The sequence below is a fragment of the Apis dorsata genome, unplaced genomic scaffold (genome assembly GCF_000469605.1).
Source record: "Apis dorsata unplaced genomic scaffold, Apis dorsata 1.3 scaffold_176, whole genome shotgun sequence".
Classification (NCBI taxonomy): domain Eukaryota; kingdom Metazoa; phylum Arthropoda; class Insecta; order Hymenoptera; family Apidae; genus Apis; species Apis dorsata.
The window spans coordinates 829,205-850,552 of NW_006263463.1; the positions used below are offsets into that span (position 1 = coordinate 829,205).

At 36.4% G+C, this 21,348-nt stretch overlaps 1 protein-coding gene across 7 annotated transcripts in view; it reads right to left on the reverse strand.

Annotated features, from left to right (window-relative positions):
* The window catches only part of LOC102671848 (band 4.1-like protein 4A), a 67,352-nt gene that overhangs the window by 41,897 nt on the left and 4,107 nt on the right, over nt 1-21,348 (reverse strand). For 5 of the 7 annotated variants that reach the window (XM_031509816.1, XM_031509815.1, XM_006614396.2 and 2 more), the window contains one exon: nt 15,257-15,453. In XM_031509816.1, the coding sequence (XP_031365676.1) occupies nt 15,257-15,370 (114 nt within the window). In that variant the 5' untranslated portion in view covers nt 15,371-15,453. Of the gene's footprint in view, nt 1-15,256; nt 15,456-21,348 lie in introns of all 7 variants that reach the window. The other 2 variants (XM_031509812.1, XM_031509811.1) reach the window with 1 other exon arrangement.

Consider the following 21,348-nt stretch of genomic DNA (forward strand, 5'->3'; position numbering starts at 1 on the left):
CATTCGATTCTCGAGCCTAAAAAACTTTTTTCTTTTCTTTCTATCTGCGCCATGAGTGAACCAGGAATGGGAATCATTCGATTCTCGAGCCTAAAAAACTTTTTTCTTTTCTTTCTATCTGCGCCATGAGTGAACCAGGAATGGGAATCATTCGATTCTCGAGCCTAAAAAACTTTTTTCTTTTCTTTCTATCTGCGCCATGAGTGAACCAGGGATGGGATTTATTCGATTCTCGAGCCTAAAAAACTTTTTTCTTTTCTTTCTATCTGCGCCATGAATGAACCAGTGAACCTAAAAACTTAGATTCGAAATATAGAATCCTTTATTTCTGATTCAAACAACTATCTTACTCTTCGATTTTATTCTTTAGTCATCAGTAAAAAAAGAATGTAAATTCTTCGATTTATTTCGAAAAGATGATATTTGCTTCGTTCAATTCTGAAAAATGTGTCGAGAATCCGTTTCCAAATTCAATAGATCGAAGAGAAGCCTCTTTTATAGATACGTATCTCGATAATTGAAATCGATATAATCGGAACGAGGCTCGGATCGGGAGAGAAGAGTTTTGCCAACCAGTCCCCCAGTCGTGGAACTCTATTAATACACACCGCGTTCACGGCGTTTAAGCTGGATGAAGACAGAGGCAGGATACGCGAGTCGCGTTTTTCATCGGGTTGGACAGTAGGTTGGTGTGTTCCAACGGCATACTGCGAGTTCCATCGCGTTCGTACTCTCTGGCTGCCTACCTCTCACCGTGAGTAAGCTCGAACGGGCACATAAGCTCGTAAATTGATTGCGAAATACGGTACGACGGAATCCCGATTGGCAGGGGACCCCCGTTTCCTTTCTTACGGACAGATGTCACGATGGCCAGCGACTTGAATGACGAGTGGTAAAACGATCGATTTCAGGAAGCGATGATTCACGGTTTATCCATGTGGGATTTACTTGTTCTACTTGTTGCGCGTGTTGTCTATCATGGATAGGCGAGATTGGTCACGGATATTCACTTCGTATAAATAAGAAATATTGGATTTTAACGATGCATTTAACGTTATATCAACGATACGATAAATTTGCGAAACATGGCCGTTTTAACCTTGTAATTTTCTAATTCGAAGAGAGAATAAAAATGAAATGGAACTTGTTAAAATCGAAGTCGAAGAGATGGAAGAGGAAGAATAAACGTGTGTTAATAAATCATCCGTACTGGTGTTCATCGATCAAGGAAGCATCAATCAAATTTTTTGATCGAGCTACCGAACGAGCCTTGCTTTTTCCATCGAGGAATCGTTCTCTTCTCTCTAATTTATCTCTACAGATATTTCCCTAAAATCCATCACGAGACGTCTATTGAATACTTCGAAAATAAAAAATTAAAAAGAAAGGAAAAGGAAGAAAAATCGATAACTCGAGTATTCCTTTCAAGTAATTCAACTCTAAAATTCGTCCGGCATGTATAATATAATAGTTGAAGAATGAGCGTAACGAGCGAATTTTTTTCAACTATCAATCCCCTTCCTCCAGAACAAATTCATCGTGAATTTAATATATAATATATCTAACATTTATGGTGAAAGAGAAACGAGGATAATGGATCGAGGCGAGGAGGTTTGAGGTTGAAAAGGGAGAGGAGGAGGAGGAGGAGGAGGAGAATGAACGATTTGCAAAGGAGGGAGGTATAATCAGACTGGTTTCAATTTCACCGTGGAGAGAAACTTTTATTGGGATCGTCGCTCCAGACGTCAACCGGAAACGGAAAAGGATGGACGAAAATCGGTTCGAAAGTTGGGCAGAGAAAGCACGGTCGCGATTCGAGGGACGACGTTTCCATTGTCCCTAATTCGCGCTTCGTGCACCCTCTGTATAAACTTACCCCCTCGTGCACCGCGCCATCGTCATCCGTGGGCTATCGATGCTAGTCGCTTCCAACTTCCGTTTTCTGCTGAAACGCGTTTCTTCGATGACTTTCGCCCGACGGAGCGGATTAACACAGTCGAATTGAACCTCGAATCGGGGTTTGATTAAATTATGTCCATCCCCCTCCCACCCGATGAAAGTCGAGCCGACCAACCGAACATCTCGGCCGAATTTTCTCCATGACCGTCACCGGATGGCGGACGCTGAACCGAAGAGGATGATAATGTAGCAAACAAACGATTTTGTGCCGATGAATGTCTGGTTTAATAATTTCTTTCAATTTCGTAATAACGTAAGTTTTCGTTGGAAAAAGAAAAGCTTCGTTTCGCTTCGGTGAAATAAGATTTCAATTAGGGAGAAGAATTTGAAAAGTGTCGTAATTATTTTAATGAAATGAGGGGAAAAAATTGATATAGATTAACCGGGATTTTGACGTAGAATAAATCTTGATTTTACGAGGAAAGGATTATTATTAAGGGCGAAGAATTTTGTATTACTGTGAAATGCATTTCTTCAATAATGAAACGTGAGAAATCAACGTAAACTGAATGAAAATTACCGAGAATCTTATTTTCTTCGATCGTGAGAGATTCGTTTGAGGAAATTTAACGAGTTAACGCAAACAATAAACACGAACTCCTCACTTCCGTCCGCCAGTTTCCATAATTCTCGGTTATAGGGGAAAAACGTTCACCATACGCGAGTTTGCACATGCAACAATTAAGGAGTTACCGAAGTAAGTTGTATATGTGAAAAGTAAGAAGATTCCGACGGGAAAGTTTCAAAGACGTCGATTTACGAAAAGGGAAACTTGTTTTAAACTCGAACTACGAATTGTTTGCTCGGTTTATTGTTGTTTGCCGAAAATGAAGTTAATTTGTGCGAATTCGTAATTAAGGGAAACGGTGGAATTCTGTAAATAACTTCTGTGTTTGTATCAAGAATTGTTTCAAGTTGAAAGAATATTTTCTGCGCGATTATGAATTAAAAAGATTAAAGATTGACGATGGAATAAGTTTGAAAAATAAGACAACAGATAGATGATTGTAAGAGAATATTTACATCTATTTGAAATAGTTTGAAAAGTATCGAAGGAATATTTTTTATTAAAAAACTGAAGAAAGAGAAGATTAACTGATAAAAACTTAATTTGATTTTATCTTGAATTAAACAAGTACAGGAAATAAAGTATAATCTCGATAAGATTAATAAAATAAAATTTTGTAAATAATTCAAACAGATTAAATTGAAAATCCAAATTAATATAAAAGCAAAAGTATAATATAACGTGAATAAAAATTAAAGAATTAAAAACTTGAAACGTGAACTCATTAAATTATTCTTCTTTTAAGGATATTACGTTACGATGGTAACAAGTATCGTAATCTCATCCCTTATCGTTTTCTTCGAAAGGATACATACGTATAAATTATGTATTTCGTATTAATTATCACTCTTTAGATTTCACGAACAACTATGATGATCAAGCAGAAACGAATGTGGGAATAATATGATAAAAATCCTATAAAACGGTAAAAAAAAAAATACAATAGGTGTTCACTCGTACGTATACTTCACGCTTGGGGTAGTCGGCCAATGCAGAGATACACACGAGTAATGAAATATTCATGAAACTCGATGTAACGCATAATATAACGTATTTATCCCATGTAACGTTTAAATTAGTCGTATTTCCCACCCGGGAGTGAAGCTACTTCGAATGGCATAAATTATAGCCTGCGAATATATAAAACGTGTTCGCCTGATATCTGGCAATAAGTATCATTTATTCGTTCCTTTTTTTTTTGATCTCAAACACGTTCTAACTTAATCAATCCAAAAATGTACTTTTTTTAATCCGTATTTCTTATAAAAATAACGAAATATTTTATAATCATGTAAATTGAGCAAATATCCGTATTAATTGAAAAGAAATTGAAAAATTTCCCCTTTTGAAGAAGAACCTTTTAGATTATTTCCATCATTTTTAAATATTATATTTAAAATATTTTTAAAAAATTAAGACTAAAATTTTTAAATCAATTCACTCAATTTAATATTTAATCAATCTCCTTTAATTCGAAAATTTATAAATTATGATCCATATTTACAATTACACGTATATGAAAATATTCGAACAATAAAGATACATCTTAAGCATTTTATTTTAAAGTCTAATTATTATTCATGACATAAACTATTAATCATGACATAAACTAATCATCAATCTATCAAAAAATTAAATTCACAGAAAAAAATACCTAAAAAATATTATTAAAATTAAAATAACTCGATTAAATATTAATATATAACTTTGTATCTTACACTAATTACAATTTTGTTCAATCTTCTTTTTCTTCAGTTTTTTAATAAAAAATATTCCTCCAATATTTTTCAAACTATTTCATAGCAAGCATATGTATCGAAACAGGAAGCGAATTATAAATATTTTTAACTCGAAATTCCATCCTCGGATATATCCCCGTAATTAGAGGTGAACGTTTCTCGAAACGTTCCGTCTGTAGAGACGAAAAAAGAAAACGAAAATGGAGAAGCACAAAGACAAAAAGGGGAACGTTCGGAGCACATCTCGAAGAGAAGTTTCGTGTCTGGTCAGCGGACTTTATCCCTGAAAAATTCACCGGCCGAGAGACAAGATTACCCTTTCCGAATCGAGGATCGGCCGAGGGAACGTTTCATTCTAACAGCCCGAGGGGAGGCATTCCAGAGATCTCTCCTGTTCAGCGAGAGAGCATTCCAAAACTTTTCACGGTCGCTGTTAATCGGTACGGGCCTCCGTAGACGGCGATACCCTCTCTCTAGGCAATAATTTCCTCGTTCTTAATGTTTGGCGGTCGACCGTGCTCGCCCGGTTGCGAGCTTACACGAACGCGCACACGTGTCCATGTTGGAATCCGTGGCCGGTATCCGAGGTTGGAACGAGACGTTGGCGAGCGAGACAAGAAGTGGAAGGAGGAAGGCAGGCAGGAGGAAGGCCAAGTTAAAAGCCGCGTGAATTAGTGTGCAGGGTGGATGGAGGAGTTGCGGGGTTGCCCTGTGGGGAAGTGGCCCACCAATTTTGGTGTATCGCCTAATAACAGAGCAGCCAAGAAGAATAAGGTGGCCGGCGTACCCCCTACGATACGTACGCCCCTTGTTCGTGCACCGCCATAACCCACCACCGACGTAGCCCCCGGTCACGGAGGGGGCTAGCCATTGAACAACGAAACCCCGCTCTCTTCTTCTGTGAAACGAAATATTGTTAACCCGTTTAAATTATAACGCGGCAAAGATGACGGGCCCTGGGTCCTCACGATATAATGGGGCTGCTAAAAGTAGCGAGGGATTAGCTCAACTATTCAGGCGTTCGGAGAAGGCGAAAGTGAAAAGATTTTTGATTTCGTTTGCTAGTATTATTTCCAATTGTTTTTACTTTTGTGCTCGAGTTTAAGAGAAATCGAAATTAAGTTTGGAATATCTTCTATTTCAAGAGACGAAAAATGTAAGATAGAAAATTATAATAAGGCAGAGTGTTGAAATTTTCTTATTATATAATATCGAGTGGATTTTCTCATTTTCAACTACTGTTTTCTGTAATCTTCCCACAATAAATTTGAATTCACGATTCCCATGATCACAAATTTCCTCTTATCACCGAAACCATTACAATTTTTCCCACTCGCGATAATCATTTATACCCGCGATAACTATCATCGGGACGTCGTTGAATCGTTTTCTCGTGCAGAAACAGAGCAATGAGACGTCTCTCATCCGGTTACTCCGCATTACGCAACATTTTAAATATCCGCCAGACCGCCTTCTCCATCTCCTCCTCCTTTTCTCTTCTTCTTTTTCTTTCTGGTTCGAGAATCCGCGTTCGAGTTCAATGAAACTGAACGTCCGCCGATAAATACGACATTCCTGCGTGATAATGCACGATTTAGTTGCATACGACCGCAACCAACTATGTATTCTACTACTAGTCACGAGTTGAAGGTTCTGTATCTCGCTTCTGATAATCAATTGAAAAATAAAATACTGTTATAGTCGACGATAAGTCCTTTGAATTTCTTTCTCACGAATCCCTTCATTTCGTTATCCAATACAGAATAATTTTATTCATATGTATTAATAATAATTCGAGATTACCTTTAACTTCACGATTAATGAAAATTCTAAAACAATAATCATTGCCCGATAATCTTTATCTCTTTAAATACGAAGAATCCAAAGAATGATTTTATTCACTTCTGATTGTAAGAAATACAACTTTGCACTATTAGAAATACAGTAGACTTAGATGTCTGACACAAGCTTGTCCATTACTACTGAAACGTACGTATTCTAATTTCTAACATACTTCCTTCACAATATTTTATCCAAATTATTAATAATCATTTTAATAAATTTCTTCTATTCATCGACGACTCTGCACAAGAAACGTATTTTAAACGTAACATAAAATGCGAAGGCCCAAACGTAGCCGTTTCGAAAGGGTTAATCGCGACGTTCTCCAGTCAACCGGATCCTACGAATAATCGTGGTTGCGTGCGACGACGCTCGCGTCGTGGATCACGCCGGCAAAGACTTAAAGCGTATATACACGTTGGGAAAAGGGACGATCCGTAATAGATAGTAGGCGCGCAACTCGAATCGCTGGTAATTGGAATTAATTAGAGGCGTTCCACGAGCCGCAGATCCTTTATACGGGGCCAGTGGAATCCTCACCTGACCGACACGATGAATATCGATCTTCGACCGGATTTAATGCAGCCCGCTGCTACTTGCGCGATGCTGGTCACGGTTCCTTGGACAAGAACTGGCTATTTCGCGTCAAATTCCTTCGATTCTGATACGCCGTGAACTCGAGCCGTTTAACGGGAGTGCTGGATATGTATACAGATTCCACGGCTTAATCGCCGGTATTCAGACTTTTCTTTTTCTCTGATGAATATCTCCAATTAGATGCGAGATGCGAAAAATATTGTTCGATTCGTTTGGAACGATTGTCGAGGTGATTGATGATGAAATTTTGTAAGGATTGAAAAATGTGCGTTTCTTTAGGATATATTTGTATCCTATTGATAATATTTCATTTTTATGTACGATAGAACAATTGATGTGTCATGTATTGATATGGAAATTTTATTAGAATTTTACTAAACTACGTGAATAAGGAATATGCAAAATGATGGATGTTTAATAAACGTGAAGATATCGACGAGAGTGTTTGTAAAAAGAAAAAAGTAATTTTGATTTTTATCAATTTCTACATATTTAGAAAATTATAGGAATTTGTAAGAATTTTTAAATTTTAATCGATAAGATATAATAGTAATTAAATACCGTTATGTACTGATTAGGAAACGATCTACTATTCCAACGCAATAGAAAAGAAAGTCAAAAGTGAAATTTTTATGTTTTTAAAACTGGCTGGCAAACTGGTTCACACTCGATACCGGATACTTCAAGAGATTAATTTTTAACGTGGCAATGTCATTCGCTTTGCGTGCCCGATGTCCATTCGGATGTTGGACAACATCCAACAAAATTCCAAGAATTGAGAGAAAGTTGAAAACTTGCGTGAAGATGTCCATCGGACATGCTCGTGATAAAATCCATCGATTGAGTCTTTTTTAAGAATAGATCTACTTTATAATATAATTAACAAAAGTTTATATGAATAGAAAAACAAATTCTTATTAGTATTAAATAATATATAAAGTAACTTTAAAAAGATCATAATTCTCTTCAAAAATAATTCTATGTTAATTCAAAGCCCACCTTCTTTTATATTTTTCACATATGTAAAATGAACTTTTATATTCAATGGTAGAGAGCTTAATTACTTCTAGATTTTGTACATCTCTTTCCCATAATCACGAACGAAGAAATCAATCTTTAGTGAATAAATGATAATTATATTTTGTTTCTCTTATATCGTAATATGCAGTACTCTAATGTAGCACTACATAATTTCTGGCTAAAATATAACTTTTTTTTCTGAAAGAATTTGTTCTTCTACTCATATAAATTCTTCTTAATTTCCGACTGATAAATAATATATTATTACAAGGATGATGCAACACGTGTTTCTCGTTTGTCATTAACGTGTAAAATATTCGATCGGCATTGCTAAAAGATAATATTCGCGATATAGATTCGCTTTTGAAGAATGTGCGCACACGTGTTCAATTGCTGAGAATATCAATTTGAAAACATTCCGCGTCCGTTGGTTGGGCAATTAGTTCGCACCGATGATGACAAATTCCTCTTCATATTTTATAAACCGTGCCACTTATTCACCGATACTACTTTCAAGATTGTGATTTGAAATCTAAATTAGCAATTGAAATTTCCTCTGATATTCATGGCACCGAGTGAACATTCGTCGAAACGGATCAATCTATTTAAACTTCCCTAATAAATTACGACACTTGTTATCATCATTAGATATCGAAGAAACGATACTCTTGCTACTTGATTCGAAGATAATATCGCTGATCATTCCACACTATTAATTTTCTCAAATTTATCTAACGGAGGATCAAGTTTATTATTTGAATATTACAAAAGGGAAGAACTCACAATTCAAAGAAACTGGAAAAGAAACTACCCTATACATTATATTTATCTATATTATCTACTATATACTTTTAAAAATTTTAATTTAACATTGATGATATAAATAATTGATAAATAAATTTATGTAAAGTAAGATAAAAATCCTGACACATCGTGTAATCATACGCAACGTTTACAATCCCTCCATATTCCATGGAATATCCATCATGGATGAAAGACAAATAAGAAATCGATAGAAACCTCCCATATTCGAAAGACATCAAATTCTGACACTCTCAATTTATACACGCTCGATTTAACGATACCCTATTTGTCCAACGATAAATCGTCACGAATCCATTGAACTATGGCAGGCAGCGCGAGGTGGTAGATAAATCTAAACCCGTTCTAAACCCGTCTATCATTACAAATTGTTCGAACGTCTTTCGACCCTTGTCCGATCGTATATGCCTAATATACTTTCGATGCATTCCATTTTTGAACACGTCTAATTAAAGAGTCGCGAACGCGAGGATAATTTACAAGCTATGAACGTAGCCTGGGCAAACTGAGAGGCGAAGAGGCTGATAGACAGCGCTTGCCTAGGATGAATAATAGGGCAGTTACGTGCGCCAAGTGTCTTGGACTTAATGACCCCGGCCGTATAGCTGTGCCGCGAGCTACGTCGTGTTTTACATATCACGAACGATGCGCGAGGGATTAAGGTCGATTCACATTTAACCAGTTTCGGATAGTCAGTCGCACAAGTTTTCCTTTTTTGCATCCTATATTGGACTAAATTTTTCAAAAACATTTTTACGCGCGTACGTAGACAGTATATTGTGCAAATGGAGAATATTTTCAAAATGGGGAATATAAAAGGATGAAACGAAGGTTCAAACGCTGTTTTTCTTAGGTGGAGCAAAATTTTTGATCGAATAAGAATTTCTTTTTAATACAAATATAATGGAATACAAATACTTGTGGGACTGACTGTACGTCATATTAAAAAATAAAAAAAGGAAACTGGTAGGGATTGATTATACAGTGTATATTTTTAGGGGTATCTTTAACGTGCCTCGAAGCAGAAATAATGACTCTAAATGCAGAAGTGAGATTTTAAAAATAAGATAAACTACTAATGTATAAGAATATTTATAAAACGTTGAATTAAGCGAGTATGGAATTCTGGTTTTATGGCAATATTCAATGGACTTATAATCTGGATGGAAGTACATTACTCTGGGGAAATGATAACTTGAAGAGATTTAGAAAGAAGATAGCAAAAGTGGAATTACCTTTGCGTCGAGTTAAAAGAACTGTAACACTTATATAACTTGGGATGAAAAAAACAAGAAATCCAACAAGAAAATAAAATTCTCAATCAATAGATTCTCTTCCATATAAATTTCTAAACGATTAAATGCATTTTACATGTATTGATTGAAAATGTAAAATTTGCACGATTCGAATATCTTTTTCTAATTTACAATATTGTGAACATGTAAAAACGAAAAAGAATACAATATGACAAATATTATGGATACATTTAATATGATACCAATATGAATAATCTATAGAATGAATCGAATAAAAATCATATCCCAGTATCTATATTCAATTTGTTTATCGAACGATACAAATTACTGAATTATAAAAAATTTAAGAAAAAAATACTATCATCGAATATTAAAATGAATCTAAGATAAAGAAAACGTTTATAGGATCACTTGTGGCCAATCGAACAAGACCGTTGGAACGGCGATAAAATTTGCATATTCGAGATAAGAAACGAATTACGAGGAAAACTTGTCGTTCTACGTCACGAGAGGATGAAATTAAATCTCAAATTCTCGATATCAATTACGGAAAACATCCATAGCATAGAATAATTTTTCGAATCAATTCTCGATCGCTTGAAAAAGAAAATTACGATCGCACAATCTAACCTCACTTTCAGCCCCCATCGATCGAGGCTATTGTGAGTCGAGCCTTATAGTAGGTGTGTCAATCAGTAGCGAAGTAATGGATGGTTTTAAATTGTCATGATGAAAAAGGGCCCGTCGTTTCGCGTGCGTCTAATGATGGAATCCGAAGATGAAAACCTCGATTCGAAGATTATGGGATCGTCACGAAAGAGGTGCGGTCCAATGCCGCGTAAGTTGGCAGCCCTGCTCTAACATCGCGTAATACCAACGTCGAAAATATGCGGGGAACCACTGGCGATGTTTCACCGGGAGAAAGATGGGCGAAAGGGTGTCCTTTTGAATGTAAATCAGGCCGTATATCTGCTCTAGATATTGGGGGCGTATGAATGAATTTCGCAATATCTCTTCGACGTTATTGCTTATTGTTGAACCAAACCTTTACGCGTTACGCGATACATGTGGATCGACGTTGACACAAGGCGAGGGAAATTTAAAAAATTAACAATCAATACCTGCGAAGAGATTATGATGATAGAGACTATGACAATTAAACTACTGAATTTTGTAAAAATAAATATTAATCGTTAAAAAAAGATCATTCAAGATATGTGCATAGAAAAATTAATCGTTGCGACAAAAGACACGCGGCAATAACGATAAATCTAAACTACCTTAAAGCATTCAGACGTATACTACAGCTATAAAACCTACCTATTTCCCTTACTACCCCGTAGAACAAGATTCGTAAAAAATTATTCGAAAATAACTTCACCGCAGGAAATTAAAGCCCACTCGACTTGTAGATCGAACCTACGCAAGGCTCCTTCAACCACGACGTAGTACCATCTTTGACCAATCGCGAAATCAACGTTCGGAAGCGTGCATAACCGAGCAAACCCCCGGCCGCCAATTTGAATAACAAAGCCGAGGCAAAGAGAGGCGGCCGTTCCGCGAGATTAACCATGAATATTTAACCCCGGTTTGAAAGTAAATGAAAAAGATCTTAAACCGCCCCGCTCGGTTCGTGCACCGTGCACGGGGGATACAGATATCAATGGACGCGAAACCGTCAATAATCGGCATCCATCGGTGCAATCTTGATGGCAATTAAGGCCGCATCACGGTGCATCATTAAATCATAAACCTTCGTCGGCCAGTTTATCCGCGAGGATTTCGCTCTCCCACGCGCCAAACGGCCGTTAATTTGCCACTGAATAAAATCGAGGAAAGAGAGAGAGAGAGAGAGAAGAGAGAGTCCCTCCGGGCTGTCCAGACCTTCGCTCTCCAACTATCTGACGTCTGCACAAGCGGCGAACAACTGATCCTAACTGCCCACCACGGCCTTCCATTAATGCCCACCGAGTTGGCCAATTACGATCGGTAATTTCACATTTTCTCTACGTATAATCGATGGTGGTCGATGTGTCTCGCTCGGTTGGCTGCGTTGCTCGAGATCATCGGCAAAATGAACAGTAAAGAGAATTGGAATGATTTAAGATACACGTATTTTGAACCACGGTGTAAGAAGTGATTGATCTTTCAAGACTCTTTTAAATTTTTTAATTTATAACATATGATCCGATCCTCCAAAATTTTCATCTTTTTTTTTCCTCAGAGAAAAAGTGAAAAATTCATTTCTTTGATGAAAAAAATATAATTGATCTTATAAGTTAATATATCAAATAACAAATTTACGTAATATTTATAGACGGACGTACGATATCTGAAAAAAGAATGATTTCGACAAACTTCTTTGAAAGCTCTGCTTCGCACAACGACCAATACTCGATTGTCTTAAACCACCTTGAAACCTGGTATTCTCGATTCAGTCAAAAAAATTGGGGAAAGAAAGCGTATCGAATGTGCACAATCTGCCGACGATTCTCAACGCCCGTTGAAAACGCGACATTTACCGCGACGTGCACGTGCGCCACGCACGAAGACAAAATCGTGGCGTGCTCGAGAGGTTTTTAGCGTGACGAAGCTTAAGGACAGTGAAACGTGTGCAACAAACACGCGTGCAACTCGCGTTCTTGCCCGCAGCCGTGTTATAGAGTAGGTCGTCGTGGCGTTAAATTTCGGCCGATGATTTGTGCGAGGAATTAGTCGCGGCGCGGGCGTGCTTCGCGCGTGCAATTGCCACGACGATGAAATATGGAACGAGCGAGCCGATTTCTTTCACGACCTATCATCCTCGTAATCGATGATGAAGATTCTTGAGAATCGTCTTGCTTGCCTTCTTTTTTTTTTAAAATTGAATATTTTTTTCTCCACCCTCTTTAAAAATTTTCCTAATATCGAGAGAAATGAATAAGTGAATTGGTATCGATACTTTTTTTTTTTTTTTTTTTTGGATATAATTTAATTATTCGTCTTTAAATTGGATGTTGCGATGGTCGAGACAAATAATGCGATTTATATAAAGGACGCGGGAGATACTTAGCGAATTCTTTTCGGAATTGAGACATTTATTAAATCGGCTTGTTCCGTCAAAAGAAGCGCAAGTCGTTTCGCTCCCCTTAATGAGCGTACGTGATGAGCATATCGATAATTATCGATGCACCGCGCACAATATTCAGATACATTAATCGTTTTTACGTCTGAGTTAAGTGTCGGGGTAAAATTTACCTTTCTATCTTAGTAACGCGCGATGTAAGATTAATAAACTCTTCAATGAACTTCTATTAAAATAGATTTTTAAAGTATGAAATTATTTTCATATTCACAGAACAAGAAGATATTTTTAATTGCAATTATAATTAAACGAATATGTCTATCTAATTGATCGAATATTGTTAATCTTTTCTACGATTAAACGAGGTATTAAAAACAGAAAATAGTTGCATCGAAAATTAAAGAAATTTATGCTGACCAACATCGTGCCTCTTTTCTCCGACTATTCAATTAAAGTAAGCAATAAAACGTCTATTATTTACTACATCTTCTTGTACAGTGATACTTGTTAAGATTCCACGATGAAAATGAAAAATATAAAATTCATCGATTGAATTAAATCAATCAAGAGAGAGAAAGATATACGTCGAAGACCACTTTCACACACAACTATCTTAAAATATTAACCTATAATTCTCTTCTCACATTCTATAACCTATACACAATTTCAACACGATAAATTAAACGCGTACAAACAAATAACAAATTTCATTTTTTACATTTAAAAGTGTTACAAAAATTAATTAGAAACGTACCCACTCCCTATAGATACAGCGATCCAATTCGAAAATGAATAAGTATCAATTTCATCGATGAAAGCGTAAGATATTTTATCCCCGATAAATCGCATCGAAGGAGAATATCCGCGAGAGGTAGACAATTACGAAGACAGGAACGCGATATCTACGGGCAAAAGCAATTAATAGGATGCTCATTACGTGACGCGTCTGCGCGAAATTGCCCCACGAACCGATAATCATTCTAAAATATCGAGTATCGCCCACTTTTGGTAATGGAGGTCTTAAATGCTTGGATGAAATTGATGCGAACCCTCGTGAAAATCATTTACCATTTTTGCGAAATGGAATATGCATCGTATATATCTACATCGCCGTCCTTGTAAAAAGTGAAAGAAAGAGGAACAGGAAACGCTCACACGACTAATACTTCCTCATTTTTTAAATTTATCGCGTGTAATTAACTGCATCGTTTGTATGCAATATTTTGCGTGATATTAAAATTATTCATCGTGTTAACATGAAATATTTTACATGGATTTTTGTTGATGATTATAACACGAAGTGAAATTAAGTAAATTTGGTATTTTTTATATGAGGAATTTTAATTTAAAAATATATTAATTATTTCAATAAATTTTCTATATATTACATAACGACCTAATTTTATTTTATGTTTCAAAAAGTAGTATGTATTACCATAATATAGTAATTGATTCTTGTCAATTCTTATCTTCTTTCAAAAGGACAAAATTCTTACTTAAAAAATATATAAGTAATAATCATATTGATTACTTTGTTAAATACACTTTGTGAATCTATCTAAATTTCCTTTAACAAAAATATTCATTCTTACCTACATATAATTGCAAAGGATCAAAGGATTTGATTTCAGTTCGAAAATATTTTTATCACGCATAAAATTATTGTTAAAAGGAATATACACGAAGAAGGAACATAAGTTCGCGACACAAGTTCGCCCACATCGCCTACCCACCTTTTATATTCTTGATTTCTATTGCCAGAAAAGGCCTAAGCGTGGGTGTACGAAATTTTTGCCCGTTGTTACTAGGTCGCGAATAAAAAGGCGAAATCAATTTCACGTAAGGATAAACTCGACGACGTTGTCGTAACACGTGCGAAACAATAGAGCGTGTGTTTCAGCTATCGTAAGTGGATTAAATTCGTAGAATAATTTTAATGTATATATTGACCACGATTTTATTTTGATTCTCCTATTATACTTTATAAGATAACTTCTTATCGCGAAGTATAAAGTAAATAATATGATTAGATGAACTATTTTCCCTAAATAAATTCACGCTTGTATGATTAATTCTTCATCTTTAAAGTAGATAGAGAATGTAATAGACATTGAACGAAGAATTCTAAATATCCATAATATTTAAAACAGATATATATATATATATATCTCCTCAAACTAATTATCAAATATTTTAAAAAATAAATAATATATAAGTAAAATAATAAAATTTCTGATAAAATTCTCTAGGTTTCTTTTATTTCAGGATACGATTTTTTATTTCTCTAAGCTTTGAGTTTGAAAAAATTTTTTCTGTAATAAAGAGAATCTTATCAGAAATTTGATCAATTTCTTTCCAAATCTTAGAAGAATATTACATCGAGACTCACCAAAACATCTTGCAACAGTTCGTGCTCGTCAAGAAGTATCACTTTGCAGTGAAGAAGACGGGGCCTACGGCTTCCGGCCGGCCTAAGTCCAGGACAGAGCCACTCCACCACCATCTCTTCCTTCGGCAGACCCCTCGTTTCCCTTGTGATTCCTTCCTGGCTTTTACTCGTTCATCCGCTCATCGGTTTTGGTCATCCTGAAAGATGAGCACGACGCTGTAATCCGATCAAAACTGTCGCTTGTACGTACATAGCGATGCAGGCGAACACTATTCTCGATGCTATCGAGGGACAAAAAAGCGGGACTCTTACACACTTAAAGAATTTTGATTATTAATTTTTCTCTTCACATTTAAGAATATATGTTCTTTAATGATGAATGAATTTTTTAAATGATAAATAGGAATATTCGCGTTCAGGATAATTAATTATAATCTCGCTATTACTTCTTCAGCGTAAATAAATCACGAATATATTTTTCTACGTATCATATTTCTCTATCAAAAATCTCCAACTCATCAACTTACTTGACTTTGTTAAAAATTTCTATAATATTTCTTAAATATTCCCCTAGAAAAAAATAAAAAAAAGAAGAATTAATAAATGAAACAAACTATGGTTGTTGATCCACAATCGAGCTCGCTTCGATCGAGTGAATAGTGAATAGATCAAACCTGAAAAAAATCGTTTCGACTTCTTCGAACGAGAGTTCAATAGAGGTTGAACGAAACCAATTAAAATTGTCCCGTACAATGAGTGAATAAATGGGCGAATTAACTAATTCCTTTGAACCTAAGGGGATTAGGCGTCCACCGCGGCAATGGAATAATGAAACGCTAACGAATCGCAAAAGCGACACAGTCCAACGATTCGTTGCGACTGGTCGAAAAGAAAACTTGCTCGTTAATCAGTCAGCAGGAGAATATTGGCCCGATCTGATCGTTAATCAGACGGATATCTATCTCCACGAGATCTTTGAACGGGGCACGTTTGTGCGACTAATAGAGTCGACTCCACGAAGCAACGGGAACAAAACGAGAGAAAAGAAGGAACGAGGTGGCGTGGAATGGAGAAAGGAGGACACGAAGGTGGAATTATCTACATCTCTGTCCTGACTGTCGTCGAGGAAGACGCGTGTATAAGAGCGGAACGATCGGGTTTGGTGCAATTGATTTCGTGATTTATGACATCCAGGCAAGCGACAAAGATTGACAGTCGCCAGAAGAGTTGCGTTTTAATCGATTTCACGTCCGATCGAATTTTTCGCTCCGAGTTTCGAGACCTTCTTGCAATTCTTTTTGAGGCCAATGAGAAAATTGGAATATTTTATAGGGACAATCAGAAAACGAGAAGTTGAATTTGTCGTCTCGTCATCGATATACAAGTCATTTGAGGAATTACAATTGAAGTATTCCACGAATTTTTCAATATTCTTATCACACTGCTCTTAGCTCGAATCGAATAAAATAACATTCTCACTTTGCCCGATTAAAAATGCATTTAATGAAAAGGAAGAAAGTTGAGACTTATTCTCAAAAAACGTGCCTCGAAAAACAATTAACTCGACGAATCTCGAAGGGAAATTCCAAGCAGAAATGACAGACAAGCACACGAAAAGTGAACGAGGTTGGCTCTCGAAGGTGGAGAACTGCTTCCATCCCATTAAGATACGAGCGTGCGCTCGTGCTAAGCACGATAAATTATCTACAATGCAAATTTCTACGGTGCACAAATCCCGAAACGGTCCGCTTCATCGACGCCCGTTCGTTTTAAGCGTATCGAGTTAATTTATGCACGCCCCTTTCCCGCGCATAATTGCCACGCTATGACCATTATTTACATAACAAGTTTAAGCAACAAACACCGTGGCGACGCGGATGTAAAATCCTTAGGGCCCTCGCATTTTAATTTCCTGGTTCCAAATGTTGCCGACCCGAATGGGCTAAAAACATGAACTGTGAAACATCGAGAACATCGACTATTGAAATTTGAACGCGTGTAAGAATCTTGGGACAAGCTCTGTCTTGTCTTGTAGCTGAGAAGAAAAGCCAACGAAATGGAATGATACGAGTATCGTGAATAAATCGAGCGAAACAACTTGGAGAGAGAGACAGAGAGAGGAAGAAAAAAGGAAAATGAAAGTTTTGCTCCGTATTAGATTGAATCCTCTGAAGAATTTCATTTAGAAATGTTCGATATTACGTGTAGGATGATGTTACGTGTAGGAATGATATATGATACTAGGGGATTTATTAAACGTATAATCGTTTGATAAAGAGAGATGATGAATCTGTGGATAATAATGTAACTTGTGGCAATTCTAATGATATGAAAATAATGTAAAATGCATAATATAAACCGTTTAGAAACTAATTATAAGTACAACGTACGTCTCACAACCGGATACTCGTGTGAATAAATGGACGTTTGTCTCCGTATGGGGTCATATAAATGGAGTTCTACTGTAATTGCTTGGAAGGTAATGTAAAGATGCAAAGATACGATTATGGTACAATGCATAGCCTGTAGTGAAGCGGCAATAAACCTCTTACAACAAATTTCTTATAATGTAGATATTTAGCACGAGAATATACGAATAAGTCTTCCAAAAGCGAGCACCGCGAATGACCTATCTATCTAAGAATAAATTTTCATTCTTCGCTTGGATGGAAAAATCACTCCCGAGATCATTTTAAAAATTCTCGTGTATGCTCAAAGACAGTTTAAGAGCTTGAACGTTCATAATTTGAAAATAAAATTCGAGATTTTTTATTTTTCATCGGAGGCCGTTAAGCAACTATTGTCTCACGGAGTAATAATTATTGTTTTACTCTCGATTTGACGCGCGTCTTAAAAACACGTACACACGCGCAATCGTACAAAGTACAATCCGCTCTTACAAAACAAAACGCGATGCATTGAATTAAAAGATGATTTTATCGAGTTTGAACAGCATTGTGTGCTGATCAAGCAGACGGTCACAAATTTATTTTCAACACCTCGAGTCGCCGTGCACGTTTCCTGATGGCGTCTGAAAAATCGTAAACAGCTCGGTATCCACAGCTCGGCTACCCGTCTGTACCGTTAGCTCATAGTTCCGACGTAACATCTCGAATACGATTGCCTGCCTCTATTCGACGCGCGCTCGGCAACGCACGTGTATGTACGCGCAAATATTATACGAGCGGCTACCACTTAAAATACCTTCGATTATATTCGAGATATACCTGTTGGCACGCATCTCTATACTTTGGCCAGGCCGCGAAAAATCTGTAATGATATAATAGTAATTTTTATATCTTCGAGTTTTAACTAATTAGAACTAACAAGCTCGATACAAAAAGAATACTATACGAGATTTCTAACGTCTTGGTCGTTCTAAGAATGTAATAATACGAATAAATAAATGAAGAGACGAAAACTTTTTTATTGGAGCAAAAACAAAAGCAAGTATAATATATAGGGATATATAAAGGATTTCCTTTCTTATTTTATCAACCTCTTACATATTCTTGAAATTTTGACACTTCGATCGAAGATGAACTTTGTTACTATTCTATTTGTATAAATACAAAGTTTCGATCAATTAATAATTTTTCTGGCCATATTTATAGATCGATTTTGTATTTTAAAACTAACAATTTTAAAGATATATAATACATTTCCGCTGGCCGAAACTTTCGAACGAATGATTTTTCAACGAAACTCCCTTAACCCCGTTTCAAATCGAAACGCCTACGTTTCCCCGCGACACAATACACGGAATCCATTTACCAACACATGGAAAGGAGGCACACCATTATTGCAATTCAAGCAGAACATATCCAGGATACGGTACCTCATTGTCTCGGGCTATTTATATCCACGTCGCTATTAGTGTAGGTCAGGGTGATGCACGACCGAACGAGCCGATTAAAAAGTGAAGGTAGCCAACTGCGCGAGCCGGAGAGTACACCTCGAAAAGGATCCAAGGGTGTACTGATAAATGTACCAGCGCGCGGGCGAGAGTAAATCATCGAAGAACTTCTTTACCCGGTCGGCCGCCACGTCGGTGCAATTTAAATATTTAAACTCATTAAGTCCGGCGCAAAATTACTCCGCGAGCCTCCTCCAGCTGTTTCACCATCCATCCCGATTTATGCGTTTCAATCGTGGCCATTTGCAATTGAATATTTGTCCCTTCGTTTCAAAATGTTTGTCGAGGAAGAGATGTTTAAAATATTATTTTAGATTAGAATTGAAGAATTCTTTTAACTTCGACTATTCTTAAAAAATGGAGTAAATCAAACGATAAGTTGGATCATTTTATTTAAACGAGAAACCAACCTACCACGAAAAACTATGATTTGGTGATTACACGAAAATTGTGTAAAATATAAAAATAATCGTAAAACACATCTATTCGATTAATTGATCTATATATAAATCATTTGAGCCAATCTCTTAAGTATCTTCTTTCGAGAAAACTGCTACAATTCTTCCAATATTTAGACGTCATTAATATAAACTCCCTCGATATATCACAAGGAAAAAGCTTCGCGTCTTCCCCATTAATTACGCGCATAATCCGATTTAAAAGGGGAGGGGAAAAAGTGGTCCATCTCTTTCATAATTAGCTCCGAGTAGTCGCGGATCGAATCGAAAAAGGACTGTTTCGTTGCCAGTAGGAGGGCCATTCTTCTCTCCATTCCCCGCCAATCTTTCACTCGATTCCCCTCCCCCCCCCCCTCTCAATTCCAAACTGAAAACAAAAATCGCGCGCAAACGTTGGCCGGTGAAGCGTGCAATATATCAAGCCTTGAAAAGAATGTCTCTACGCTCGACGAATCGCTAAGAAAATTAATGGCTCGTGCTTTGCATTCTCTAGAGAAGTTTTAAACGCCGGTATATATCCTTTCTCATCCCCGAGAGAGTATATAACCTTCCTAAGGTTCTGGAGCCGAGCTAACACGCGACTCTACTCCTGGGTGCCACCCTTGCCTCAGCGTGGCTCGCGCCATCGTCTACGATCGTCGCGCGGTTTTGTGAACGTGTTCACGTATTATTCATTAGCTGACGCTGTTCACCGCTGTCACACCGCCTGATGAATTATTTTATTCGTTCGTACACGCCGCGCGTACAACACGCCATTCGATGTCGAATCCTAATCGAACACGGCTGGAGATTTGCTGCGGTTTCACGTTCAACGGCGATAAGTTATTGTGTTTGAACGATGGATTTTTGCGAAACGTATATACCGTGGGATTGGCGGGATTTCGAACGGATATTGAGAAATTTTATTGTCGGGGAATTGTTGATTGAATTTTAATCGCGCGCATTTCAAAACAGTTTCAGAGCGACGATTTTAAATCTTTTGGTTAAAATTTGGTCTTGGAAGTGGGAGTGGAAGAGACAAAATTTTGTGTGGACAGAAGAAATAATAATAATTATTGAGTAACTTGTATGGATAATTCATACGATTTATGAAAAGTAATTTTGAAATGGAATATTATAAGATCTTGTTCTGTCCCTATATGCGATTCTTAGAAATATCTTCTATCATTTTAACGAATGAAATTAATGGATTAATTAAACCAATGAATCGATTCAAGAGACTACAATTAAGTATTAAAATCGAATCAATGAACTGATCTAACCTAATATGAAGATCATCGATTAAATTAAAGAAGACAAAAACTATTTAACGTTAATATTATTCTTTTGTCTACTTGGAACAAAATATTAATTAGATTTCAATTTTGAAGGAAATGATCTTTTACAATTCATCGAAAGAATCATCTGATTTGTAGTAAGTTCTATTATAAAACTGAATTAATATAATGAAAATAAACAATTACGTTTCTGTCTAATAAAATACAATACAATGGAATATCCTAACTAATTAATTCGTTAGAATAGAAAATCTCCTTTGTTATCCGAATACAATAATTTCTGAACACGATAATTCAATAAGATAAATTTAACGAGAAATAAAACACAAATAAAATTTTACTGCCACGATTGATTTGATTTATTACACTCGAATTTATCCTTATATAAGATAATTTTCCACTGTATTAATTTCATCAGAGAGAAAAAAAAAAAAAAAAGAA